At 29.9% G+C, this 14744-nt stretch overlaps 2 protein-coding genes across 2 annotated transcripts; one reads left to right on the top strand and one right to left on the bottom strand.

The window, feature by feature from the left end:
* The first annotated feature begins 11828 nt into the window (after window positions 1–11828).
* On the top strand, window positions 11829–14007 carry LOC124498539 (putative spastin homolog spas-1). The gene is made up of 2 exons (XM_047062304.2): window positions 11829–12423; window positions 12479–14007. The coding sequence occupies exons 1-2, from the start codon at window positions 11931–11933 to the stop codon at window positions 13864–13866; spliced, it is 1881 nt and encodes a 626-aa protein (XP_046918260.2). The 5' UTR covers window positions 11829–11930; the 3' UTR covers window positions 13867–14007.
* On the bottom strand, window positions 13970–14451 carry LOC124498185 (protein Skeletor, isoforms B/C). Its single transcript, XM_047061905.2, has one exon. It carries the CDS (start codon window positions 14393–14395, stop codon window positions 13994–13996), a length of 402 nt encoding a protein of 133 aa, XP_046917861.1. The 5' UTR covers window positions 14396–14451; the 3' UTR covers window positions 13970–13993.
* Between the last annotated feature and the right edge of the window lie 293 nt (window positions 14452–14744).

Here is a 14744-nt window from a genome sequence, read left to right as displayed (position 1 = left end):
AACAAGACTAAAGACTAAAGATGAATGGCTATGTTTTGCACGATTGCATAATCTTGTCTAGCAAACGAAAATCTTTTCCTCATCCAGATGATGATGATGATGATGATGATGAAAACTAATTTTCAACATACGACATCATCAAAGTCGGATCGGTTATTCAAAACGGAAAAAAATTAACAAATTTTCAATCTTGAAAAAAAATTTCCCCTGAAAAAAAATCCAGCGATGATGATGAAGTTCATATCTTTGAAAGGTGGAATTTTTTTTCAATTTTCAATTTTACAAATTGAATTTTTTTTTCTTTCGATTTGTCGACAAATTTTTCTTTTTTTGCTGAAAAATTTTCATCATCATCAACGGTGATTAAATGGAGAAAAAACATTTCAAGTTTTTTTTACTGGTGGATAAAGAAGAGTTAGTTTCTGAATGATTGGATCATCAACGATAATTAACAATAATTAGCATCTTCGAAAAAAAATGTTTCCAGAAATTTGTTTTTCGTTCAAGTTTGAAAATTTTTTTTTTCACTGAACGACGATCATTAAATTCGAGGGAAAAATACTGTAAACGGTATTTTAGTTTGTTGAACAAAAAAAAAAAAAAAAATGAAAATTGCTTGAGGGCTAATAAGTCAGTGTTTTTTTTTAATCGGAGCTTCAAAAATTCTCTCAAACCAATTAATTAATCGATTTATAATTGATCGATTGATTGGAATTTTTTTTCCAATGGAAAAAAAACATTGTACCATTACAAATGGCTGGCAAAATTATGAAGAAATTTTCTCAGAGATACAAATATCAACAACGACAAAAAAAACTGATGATGACAAATTTCCAAAACGAAAAAAATAAAAATTCTGCTGACTGATTATCATCATCGTCATTTTAGAATGAAAAAAAAGTTTCGGTGAATATTTCTCACATGACATTTGCATTACCACATCATTTCAAATGTGTGAAAAAAGAATATTCACATCTTCTAAACGAATGGTGTGAATGTCCATTCACACACAAACACAAACGATGGTCATGCCTTAATTTTGATTAATGAAACCTTTATTATCATAAGACCAGCATTTAAATTTTTTTTTACTCATTTTTGCTCAATGATAATAATCCAAAATCGATTTTGAATACAAAAAATGAATCCCATCTGACCATGAGAAACATTTTCATTAACAAAAAAAAAAACACACACACACAGAATGAATGAATGAATCAAAATTGGATTTAAAAAAGAAAAGTTTTTTTTTACTCGCAAAAATTCTTTTGTATCTAACAAAAGAATACAAACTTGATCATTTAGTGTTTTTTTTTGTTGTTGGCTGTTTTCAATACCATTTATTCTATGAATGCAGAGAGAAAACTTTTTTTTCCAAATCAAAAGTGTAACGGGTCAAAATTTAGTAACAACAATGATAATGATTTTTGGCCAACACTTGAATCTTTTTTTTCATTCGCTGTTGTGTCTTGAAAATCTCATTAAATTTAGATTTAAAAAAAAAACAAGAAGATAACCAATTTATTAAAATATATGGAGAAGTTGTTGTAAATGATGACGACAAAATTTCTTTTCATCGTTTTCGTTCGGCTTTTCTTAAAATCTTTAAATTAAGATTATTATTATTACTGAAAAAATGCGGTGGATTGAAAGAATTAAACTCACACGACCTAGATACTGATTACAATATTCAGAAAACAAGATAATTATCGATTAGATGACCTATGGATAAGATTTTTTTTCCATAAAAAAAACAGAGAATTTCAATATTAAACAGCGGTTGTTGTTGTTGTTGTCGTATTGTCAATATCTCCAAATGAAATGAAAAAAAACGTTGATTCACTTTATTCATAAAGTTTGTGGTTATATATGCACAAACAAACAAGCCAGAATCAAAAAAAAAAAAGTTTATTCTCTGGAACCAACAACCAACAACAAACAAACTATCAAGATAATAATTTCCAAATCTGTTTTTGACATCGACAGAATATTCACAAGCAAACATACCGGCCGGATTTCAATAAAGCCATCGCCACCACCACCAGCAGCAACAACAACAACAATAGAGAAAAAAAATTTTTCATCAAAATTCGACCCAAACAAATAAAATTCCATGAATGTATTATGTTTGTAAATTGGGCAAAAAAAAGTTGAACTTTATTCTGTGTTTACGGTCAGTGTTTTTTTTCTGTAAAAAGAAAAAAAACCAATATAATGGCCTTTATCGATTATCGACAAAACTAAAATTCAGAATCGAATCGAATGAAGATGACATAACAATAACAAAGGCAATCTATATTTGTCACATGTGTGCGTGGGACAATCACAAAAACAGGCTGGTCGTACCCTTTTTTTTACTCAAAAAAAAATCGGTAAAAGTCAACTTTTTGTGAAAAATTGCCTACCACCACCATACGTAATTTGTTTCAAGTCAAGAAATTGCCAAAAACAAAACGAAATGAAAAACAAAAAAAAAAAAATCGAAAAAGGCGGACAAAAAATTCTGGATCGAATGGACAACAAAAACTGTGCATGTGTTTGTGTGTGAACTGAATCTATTCATTATCGAACACCAACAAAATGTAAACCAAAAAATAAAAAAAAAAAAAAAATAAAAAATATTCACTTGTCGAATACAGACTTTCAATGCGAGATATTCACATTAAACGTATACCAAAATACAATGGTAAATGGTCAACAGCAAATGTTGGTAAATTCACGAATAATGAAAGAGTTAACAAGAAAACAAAAAATAAACAAAACCATTCTCCAGATTATCATTATTTTTGGCATAAATTTAATTGAATTTCAAATTCATTACACGAAAAACGCAAAAAAAAAATTTATTTTTGATGAATTTTTCAAGAGAGAAAAAAAACGAAATTAATTAGTCAAAACACCAAGAGAGAGAGAGGAAAATTGAATTGTTGTAATTAAAAAAAAAAAATTTCAATTTGGAGAATTCAAAATGAAATAGATTGCGACACATGATTCATTTGAAAGAAAAACAAAACAAAAAAAAAAACAATAACGATTATTATAATGAATTTCTCTCGTTTTTTTTTGGGTAAATCGAATCATAATTGAAAAATCAGAGGAAATTTTTTGAATTTCTGAAAAAAAATGATGATGAGATTTGAGAGTTTTGAATATGAATTTGAATTGGATTCCCCACTGGGTATCCATCACACACACATCCATTCATTTATTCATGTGGGTTAATTTTAAGAAAAAAAATTAGCCAATTTTTTTTTCTCTCTCTCGCTCTGGAAAAAAAGGATTTAAATTGCATTGAACCACCACAAAAAAAGCCAAGTGAATTTTTTTTAACTTTCGACATACTGCCGACACTACGAAACGAAAAACATCAATCATATCACAAGTGAAGTGGAGTGAATTGATAGGAAAATGAAAAACAGCCAAGAAATTGGATTCAAATTTCAGCGAAAAATAAAAAAAATAAAATTTAAAAAACCGAAAAAAGATTTCAGCCACACACACACACACACCATTCATAGAATTGATTGATTCACTGAGGTCTTTTTTTCGTCACTAATTTGATTCAATCATTGATGATTTTGCCATTATGTTTCGTAATTTTCTTTTGATGAAGCGAACGAAAACGAAAAAAGAATTCGGCCGCTTTTCATCATCGTCATCTAGTTAGCATAATTCAACTAAAAATTCTGTTGTCGATTCTGTCGTAAATTGGCAATGGAACTCATTCACATCATCATCATCATCAACTTGGATGGAAAAAAAACCGGAAAAATCACGATATTCAAAATCGTAATGAATAATTTTGCTAATTTACACGTTTCAATTGGCCGAATGAAATCAATCGATTGATTTTCAATCATCTTGTTGTTTTGTTCGAGCATCAATTTGTCGTTTGTTTGAAAAAAACGACAAATTGACAAAACGAATCTAACCATATTATGATGATGAATGGGAATTTTTTTTCTTTTTTTGTATCAACAACAACGAAATTATCAGAAAAAAATAAATGGATAGAAAGAAACAAACAGACAGAATAAAATTTCTCCATCAAGGTCCATTTATCACCTTGTTATATCATTTTTTATTTTGTTTTTCCAACATTATAAATTACGGATTTCAACGCTGAATCTGTTTTTTTTAGTTTGCCCGAGCGAATGAACGAGAAAACAAAAAAGGTATCCATCGTATACACACACACACACGCCAATGTTCATTTCACAATCTACACACAGACACAATTAACTTGATTAAATCCCAGGTAATTATCGAAATTATTAATATCAAAACTCGCTCTCTCTCTTTGTTGCACACAGACACACAAAGCAACAACCAGTGACAATGACAAAGGCAAACATGGCAAACATTTTGACGACGACAACAAAAATTCAAAAAAAAGGTTAAGCTTTTTTGATTGAAAATTCAGGTCAAATGAATATTCTAAAAAAGAAAAAAAAATTTTGTCAGTTTGAAAAATGTAAAATAAAATTGCACACATATCAGAAACAAAAATGAATAATTTCAGACGAATTTCAGAGTGGATTTGCATGTGTGTTTTTTTTTTGCTAAAAATCAAAGTCATTCAACAACAACAGCAACAGAAAAGAGATTTACCTGGTTCATTAGACAGACAACAGAAAAAAATGAACTATTTATCTATAAGTCAGGATCATCATCAGAATCATCACTGGCCTTTTAGACACAAACACACAAATCAAATTCAAAATCAAGACAAACAAATCAAGTAGAAAAAGAAATAATGAAGATGCAACAAAAAAAAACCGAAATGTTTTTTTTTTTACTTTACAATCGCAAAAGATCAATTTGTATTCATCATCATCAGGAACAATTCATTTTTTCATCTTCTTCTTTTCTATAGAAATCACAAACATACACACAAAAAAAGTAGCCATCGGGCAATCATATTTTCTTTTTCTTTTTCTTTTTATTTTAGCCAATTTACTTCCATGTCTAAAATGAAGCAACGAAAAAAAATATGAGGAAAAAACAGCTCAAAAAAGTATAGCAGATAATAAATGAAATGAATATGATCCCGAGTAGATAAATGAAAATTAGTTTAAACCACCATCGTTTTACCATCATCGTCATCGTCATCATCATCAAGGGTCAATGACAATGACAACAACAATCATAAATATAAAAAAAAAAAAAAAATACAAAAGTCTACCACCACCAAAACCATCAAGAATCATCATCAATCAATTCATTGAAACTTTGCCTAAACAAATATAACTGGAAAACAAAACAAAACAAAACAAAACAAAACGAATGGATGTTATCTGGCCATTATTTTCATTTGGAATATAAATGAATTTATGCAAGTGTTTCATGTATGTGAAACAAATGGACAATAGTAGTGGACATACAAAATGAAACAAAACCAATCAATCGATTACGACGATCCAATCGTGTATTATAGTTTTTTTTTTAAAAAAAAAGAGAAAAAAAACAGAACACAAGCCAAGAGAGTATATAAGATAAAATACGAGTAGTATTTAGATGAATGGCTAGCAATTAATCTATTGATAAGTGTTCAGTCCATGTTCCATTTTTGCCAGGAAAATTCGTTTTTCTTTTTTTCTTGTTCCTTTCTTCTTCTGCCATTCTCTTCCCCCAACCACTTTGTGAATGAAAACTAAATATCATTGTATATTATTATTATCATCATCAAAATCATCATCAATCTGCGGTGTTTGTGCGTATTGGTGGCATATACAATCCACACGAACCAGAAAACAACAACAACAACAAAACCAGAAAAAAAACACGATAAGACAAAATACACACATGGATTGTCGTTGTTGTTGTTGTTGTTGTTTTCTGGTTTATTTTGGAACCCTTCGCAAACCATTATACTATCATACATTCATTGGTTTTATATTTGTCGATTGATAAATGGATCAAAAGAAGAAAATAACATACACACAAACACACAGGGCAATATCATTATACATCACAATGGCTCAAACATACATACAATGTATATGATGGCCAATTAACAATTTTCGACCATTTTAACTGACCATTCTGACCGATTGACCGAATGAAATTGAATCGAAAGTTTTTTTTTATTTTCGTTGGAATTTTCTTTTTGTTTTGCATTTTTCAATGTTGTTTCACACATTTTTTTTATTCTCGTTACTACCGTGTGTGTGTGATTGGGCGTTGGTTGATTTTATGAATGTGAATGAATAAAACAACCAAGTTCAGGTTTAGGATAGGGTACAGTTACACAATCAGCCGACCGAAATAAAATAAAAAAAGAAAAGAAAACAGAAGCCAGAAAAATTTTTCTTCATAAATTATTCCTATTTTATCATCAATTTTAACCCCAAATTCACCTTGAAACAAATGGAAAATCATGTTTTTTTTTGCAGAATTGCATTCATTCTGCTGGTTATTTTCCTAGCGGCAGCAGTAATGACACGTGCCACATTCATAAAAGAAACAGGAAACCAAAATCAACAAAGAATCGAATGCTGGAAGTGAAAAAAAATCCAAATCAAACAAAACAAAAAACTAAAGAAAAATCAATTTTTTTCTGGCAAGTAAAATACGAAAAACTAAACTTCCGGCCAATGACAATGACAGAAATGAAAAAACAATATATCTAAAAGTTGATAATTTTTTCACTATATATATAGTGTAGTAAAAGTCAATTCAAGTCAACCGGATCATTTGATCAGATAAAACATTGAATAATGTAAAGTTTATCATCATAATCATCATCGTCAGTCAACCAATGACATTCTGAATGCTAAAAACGATGAAATGAATAATAAAAAAGAAAACACAAAAATCAATTTGTTGCTACTACACTCTACTACCGACCAACACAGACTATTATTATAATAGGGTGTTGATAATAATAATGAAAATGATGATTATTTTATTCACACATATAAACTCGGGTGTGTTGGCACGTGTTTTTCATTATTATTTGCCCATATATAATCTATAATTATATAGCGAAAACATTCAAACATTCACGTTATTATTATTTATACAAATTGACACACACACATCATTTTTTCATTTGGATTTCTATTAATTGATTTCGATTTTGTCATTTCAGTACAACAATTTTTATAATACGATGGTTCAAAAAACTGACAAATTATCATCAATCAATTTTAACAACTTCAAATTCGTCAACTTGAAATAACGAAGAAACAAAAAATTCAAGACAAGATAATTTCTGTCAGCGAAAAAAAAAGATCAGACAAAAAAGTCAACTTTTTGTTTTGTTTTGCATATACCGTACATGTTTTTTTTTTTGATATGATATAATAATGGCCCAAGGTCAATGATTTTTTGACTATAGTAAAGTGAAGAAAAGTGACCAGGTATATCGAAATTGTCATCGCAATTATCTCATCATAATCATCATCATCATCCTAATGGCTACCCAATAATTGTTGTCATTCATAGATGATGGACATCTTCACAAACACACACACACACACAGATTATCCGTGTTGTTGATAGTGGTGGCAATTATAATCGTTTCGAAAATGACAATTTTCTTCAATCATTTTAAATTTGATAAAACAGAGAAAAAAAGGAATCGCCTTTCCGTTTCCGTAATTTTTATTATTTTTTTTTTGTTTGCAATTATTCATGAATAATGGTTCTATTTCTATAAACATAAAATGTCATTCGTTTGAGTGTCAAACATTATTGAAATGCGAATGAATTCAATTATCAACTCCAAAAAAAGTCACAAAAATGAAACAATTAAACAATTTATGACACACTGATTTCACACACACACACACACACACACACACACAAGAAATGACATCAACACCCATATCCCTAATACCAAAAAAGTATAAGAAAAACAAACAGAGAATATTGCCATTTTACGATGTTTTTTCACGACATTTTTATCTTTTTTTTCTCTCTGAGACCATATGACACTTTTTTTTATTATCAACATAGAGTGAGAAAAGAACCAAACGAAGAAAAGTTTTTTTTTCTTTCTTTCCCAAATTGTGACAATATTATATGAATGATAATCATAAATTTTCCCAAATTCGGGATCATCGTTTGAAACAAAAAAAAAAATTACTGGACATCACCATCATCATCATCATTTGTGATAAACTTTAAGGATTTCTTTCATCATAAAATATGATGATAGTGCAACATACATACACACTGTGAATGGCGATAAACATAATTAAATTTTCTTCTTATCATTGTCTCATCATCATCAACAACAATGTTGGGGACCAGTGTATCAACATAGTAAAAAATACAAAAAAAAAACCACAACAGCCATGTCCCAGTTTATTTTCATTTTTTTGCCATCTATAAATTGATGATGATCACTGAACAACAACGAGTAATAAATGGACGAAAGAAAAATTTTATAATCTTGTAAAAAATGACCATCATCTAACTATAAAGTTGGATATAGAATTTTTTATGATTATTAATAATCAGATATGATATGATATGATATGACCTGGTTCTAGAAACGAGAAATTGACTTTTGTCATTGTGGAAAAAAAAACACTAGGTTGATTTATCATTTTTGATCAGTTGTGAGGTAATATAAATGGATTTCAAGAATTTTACAACAGAATCGTGTATGTAACGTAGATGATCGTAATTGGTCAAATAAGAAAACCAAAAGGGACCAGTGTCTCTATGGTTTTTTTTATACACTATTTAGGTAATTGTGGTCAATATTTTTTCCTAATTCAATTCATCCCAGTACTAATAATGATTGTATGGATTATCATAACAAGTTTTTTTTTGTTTTTTCAGAAAAAAATTGGACAAGAAAGAATAACAGCAACAACAATTAATTAATCATCAGACAAAAAATGACATCTTTTGAAGATAAATTACACACACATACACACAGAGAATTAATAGAAGTCAAAAGTCAAAACGAAAGAAAAAGTGAAAAATTATCATCCATTGAAACAAAAAATATTAAGTTATTATAAAACATACACATACATACACACACACACACTGGCTCATATTAATTATAATGATGATGATGATGATTATCAAAAAACATTATGAATTTGTCATTTTTGTTTTTGGACACATAGTAATTCTAAAATGAAATTCATTTTTCATCATCATCATCAAATTAACCCTTTATTTTTCCATTGGTCACTTTGTGTCCACCAATTGTGTTGTAATGACATAGAAAAAAAAGACAACATGACAGCCTTCATTAGGCAATATTAATTCTAGTAATTAAGCAAACACAAAATGATGTGACATATAGGATACATTTGAAATGATTAAACAAACAAAAAGAGAATTTTTTTAAAAAAATAAAATAAAACAAATGCATTGATAATTAGACTCTAAGGATTTCAATCATATTGATGATCCCAAGTTGATTTCGAAAAGTTTCACTGAAAAATATCATGAAATTTTTTTTTTCATAAAACGAAAAAAAGAGGATCAAAATCTCACAACATTCAAGACAAGATTCAATGGAGAATATATGATATTTGTGTTGGTTAATGATAATAATAATAATTAACAACAATGGATTTTGTATTTGATTTTTTTTTTGAAATGACAGAATTGATTCGGAATCTACTTTTCGGTTCACTGGAATCGGATTGTCCAGCAGTTTGTCTTTGTTATAGCAAACAAAAGTTAAATTCAAGTTTTTTTTCAAGCTAATGATCTCTCTATCTCTGGATTAATATGGATTGATTTCGTTTTTTTCTCATGAATTGAGTGGATGTGATTGTTTTCCAATCACAAGAGCTGAAACTTTGTTCCTGTTTATAGTTATTCTGGCCATAATTATTTTTATCATTTGAAAATAATTTACCAATGATAAATGTGAATTCACAAACATAGACACACACCTGGACATTTCTATTTTCATTCATTCATAAGTTTTCAATGAAAATAGAAATTTTTTTTTGCACAACACTAACAACAACAGACAAACACGCAAACAAAAATTAATGGCAACAAATGTAAAATGTATTTAAGAGATATATTGATGGAAAATGAATGATGATAATAATGATGATCATCATTAAGTGATAGTCATGGTAGAATGGGTGAAACCTTTTTTTTCTCGACAAATACAAACACACATAGGGTACATCATCATCATCATCATCATTACCATATACATACGCCCTTTTCTGTGTGTTCAGAGGTTGTTGTTGTTCAAAAAGGACAAATTGTCTAGGCAAGCAAAAAAAAAAAAAAATTATCCATTGGTTTTTTTGGTACCAATCGAAAAAAAGCTTTGAATACGTGATTAAGTCTCGCGCGCGTAACCGAATCCATAGTTATGCTAGCTATAGTCAAGAGAACCTGGCGGTGGTGGTGGTTCAGATCAATGGGAAACCAAACAAAAAAAAAACTGGCTGAAATTTTAGATATTCATGCTGGATCGCAAATGGTAGTGCGCCGTTTACCATCCAGATGATAAGCAAAAATGAAGATAATTCAGAACACACACACACAAACACAAACGAACCGAATAGCCCCAAAATGCTAATAACAACAATACAACCAGAACACGTGCCATTTCACAGGAAAAAAGTTTCAAATTACAGCACAGCGCACACATAATAAAAAAAGACATCTAAACAAGCAAGGAAATTGTCGATGTTTGGACCATGGGTTTGCATTTTTTTTTCTTTTGATCATTTTGCATAAATTCAAAAGTGAATAAAACTGAGCTTTATGTAATGTAATGTAATGACTGATTATTATTATTATTATTTAAATCGTGCCAAGATAATCTTTCTTTCCTTCTTTTTTCGCTATTTATCAAATGGATCAATTCGCGTGTAACGGTTTTTGTTGTTGTTGTTGCTGGTTTCAAGTCATCAGTAATAATAACCAGACAACACAGATACAAACCAAACAGACAGATGATGAACAATTTGGTCTTTAGGGCAAGTTAAACAGACATACGAGTTTTATGAGGGATTCAAATATTATGACTATTTTTTTGCCTGCATCTATTTAACCGATTGGCATATGGTCATGGCCAGCAAAAAAAAAAAAAAAAACATTTGGAAATCATTGTTGTTGTTGTTGTTTTCGGTCAAAATAGATTGAAAATGTTTTTCAGGATCATGTCCCAGAGTATGCACTTACCCAAAATAATATGGTATTCCATTCATCTGGTATCCTGGTATATTTTAGGTTTGGTTTCAAACACGACACATTAATGTCTAGTTGATTTGATAGACTCATCATCATCATCATCATCATTGTTGTTGAGGCCATTGTTGAATCGTTTATTCAATATTGAATAAAAATCTTGTTGCGAAAAAAAATATCAAGTATCACCACCACCACCACCACAACAGCCAGAACATTTTGGATTTTGACTCAATTGAGTTGAAAAAATATTTTCACACACACAATAGTGTCAGATACAGAACAAAAATGTCAGTCAAATCCATCAAATACACAAACACACAATTGATTGTCTATAAATGGATTAAATTGTATTTGTAAATTGAATTATTTTATTCGATTCGAAATGACAATGACTTACTGATTCAAAATGGCGGGAAATTGTTGGCTCGTTTCAAGTTTATATGTTGATCATCATCATCATGGATAGCCAATACAAAAGAAATTCATAAATTCAATAAATATGACATTTCAAAATTTGAAATCCAAATTTTACATCGACCATTGTTTGAATGTTGACCAAAAAAAAAAAAAAAAAAAAATCATTTCCAATCAACACCACAAAACACAAAAGGAAATCATCACAATGAGCTCATCATCATCATCATCATGATCGGTATCGATTGTATCGCGATAGTTGTTTTGGTTCTACTCTTTATTTTTTTTGATGATGAAAAGGCGCGTGTATTGTTCGAATCATTTGAATTTTTGACATTTGACAAAATTGAATTTCTATTTCTGTGGATGGAAAAATGGATTTTGAATTAGAATATCGTTATGCTTTGGACTGTGAATTGAATAATTCAGAAAGAAATTGCAATAATATTCGTAATCAATTTTTACAACTTGTTGCTTTCAGACAATCATTGCCGAATGCTTCTTATCATGAACGTTTGAAAGATTTACTTCATGAATATTCGCTGGAAATCGATAAGAAAAACGGTGTGAATACATTTATTGATTCAGCATTTGAAATTGTTCAAAATGAATCGCAACATGATGAATTTTTTGTCGATAAATGGCAAAGCCGTATGAAAAAGAAACTTGACAATGGTGTCCAAATACGTTCTCGAATTTTTCATAAAATGAAAGAAATTTCCGATAAATTCCGTCAATATAATGAACAAAGAATGATACCGTTGTTAGAAGATGATGAAAATGGTCAATCCATTGTAATACCAGAGCAAGATGATGATGATGATGATGATTCAAATTTGGAAAATGTCAATTCTATAAACATTCAATGTAAGTTTTCAGTATTTAAAAAAATACAAATTTTATTTTTAAAATCCCTTTACAGCTTCTCAAGATTTCATTCAACAACTACAACCGATTATGGTAAAGAATTCACCAACACGAGTACCGGGATTATTTCGAAGAAAATCCTCAAAAACCAATGATTTTGCTCGATCATTATTCACTCGAAATTCAACAGATTCACAAGAATCGAATAAAAGTGATCAATATAGTGAATATAGTTGTAGCCAAGAATCGAATAAATCTGATCATATAATGCCTATAACCGAAGAATCGATTGATAATAATGAATGTGTTTATAATAACAATCAATCACAACAACCAAATGAAGAATCAACAAAAAAATCTGCATTCATTACCGGATTGGAAAAACATTTGGTTGACAAAGTTGTCAATAATGATTTGGCGAAAGACGAAGCAGAGGAAATTATCAAAAATGTACGCAAGGAAAAATTGAACACATTTAAAGATCCAATGATGAAGAAAAAATCACCTAATAATGTAACGAATGCAACATTATTGATCAATGATGAACGATTGAAAGGAATTGAACGAGGTATGATTGAATTGATTCAAAGTTCAATTATTGCCAATCTTGATGTTACTGATTGGTCAACTATAGCTGGTTTAGAGTCGGTAAAAACAGCCATTCGAAAATGTATCATTTTTCCATTGATGCGACCAGATTTATTCATTAGATTACGTGACCCACCAAAAGGTATACTATTGTTTGGACCACCCGGCACTGGTAAAACACTGATTGGCCGATGTATAGCATCGCAGATAAAGGCAACATTTTTCTCCATTACATCAGCTTTATTGACATCTAAATGGGTTGGTGATGGTGAAAAATCTATGAAAACTTTGTTTCAAGTTGCACGTTGTCTTCAGCCATCAGTTATTTTTATTGATGAAATTGATTCATTATTAAAATCACGATCAGATACGGAACAAGAATCGTCAAGACGAATGAAAACGGAATTTCTATCACAATTCGATGGTTTATCGAAACAAACAAACGAAGGTCTCGTTGTTATTGGTACAACAAATCGACCACATGAATTGGATGATGCTGCACGACGACGTTTTGCCGTACGATTATATATACCATTGCCAGATATATGTGCTCGTAAACAAATGATTATCAATAGTTTGAAAAATGAAAAACATTCACTTACCGATAAACAGATTGATCAAATTGCCGAGCGTACTGAATCGTTTTCTGGATCAGATATGAAAAATTTATGTCGTGATGCAGCAATGTATTCCATTTCAGAGATAACTGATCGTCTGACGGAAATCAGCCAAGAAGATATAAGGGCAATTTGTTTCGATGATTTTCATCAAGCATTACAATGTGGAAAGCCAAGTTTTTCTCGTGATGATCTAGCCAAATATGAAAGCTGGAATCAAGAATTTGGAACCAATTGATTTGAATAATGGAGAGAAAAAAAAATTTTCAATTTTCAAAAAATTTGTTTTTTAATTTCAATTTTTTTAATTGTCATTTTTCAACATATTTTTCAAATGAAACTTGTAATCATTTCATGATTAAATTTTAATGAAAATCAATTTTAACATGACCAAAATCAATCTGATAGGCGCGGCACCAAAGACCAAAATGTTTTATATCACGTAGTGTTTTACCAGCTGGCATTTGTAGCATAACAGTTGCATTACGATAACCTTTCAGTGGTTTTAGTGAACCATTTTCATCTGGAATCGGTGTACCGGTAACACCGGGTTTCGGTGTGGTTCCCACCCAGAAAAAAGCATCAGGCGCTTGTCCATCATAATTCAGATTTCGTACGACCAATGTATGATCATTTAGAGCGTAAACTTTACCACTAACACCGTGATCATAATTGGGCAGATCACCAAGAAATGTTTCTTGCTGCTTCTGTGCAATAGCAGTAGAATGGCAAATGAGTAAAATTGGTAAACAGATTTTCCACAACATTTTCAATCAATCAATAAAAACCAAATGTTGAGCAAATGATGATTTGACAACAATGAATGATTGATTTATATATAAAAATATTCATTGGCCATCAACAATCATCACTATTACACCGACCAATTGTCAACGATTCGACAATGACATAGTTGCAAGGTGCAATACTGCACGAACAAAAACATACTGTTTTTTCTTCAAAAAATTTCAATGTTGTCCATTTTTTTTCTTGAAGAACACTTGAAATTGATTGTATTTTTTTTTTGAAGAAAAAAACTTTGTTGGATTTGATTAAAAATTATCCGAGTTTATATTGATGAAAACACATGGCCACTTTTGTTGAGTAGTTTGACTT

The sequence above is a fragment of the Dermatophagoides farinae genome, chromosome 3 (assembly GCF_024713945.1).
Source record: "Dermatophagoides farinae isolate YC_2012a chromosome 3, ASM2471394v1, whole genome shotgun sequence".
NCBI lineage: Eukaryota > Metazoa > Arthropoda > Arachnida > Sarcoptiformes > Pyroglyphidae > Dermatophagoides > Dermatophagoides farinae.
Note: the sequence above shows the minus strand (reverse complement) of the source record. Positions and strands in the feature narration are given on the sequence as shown.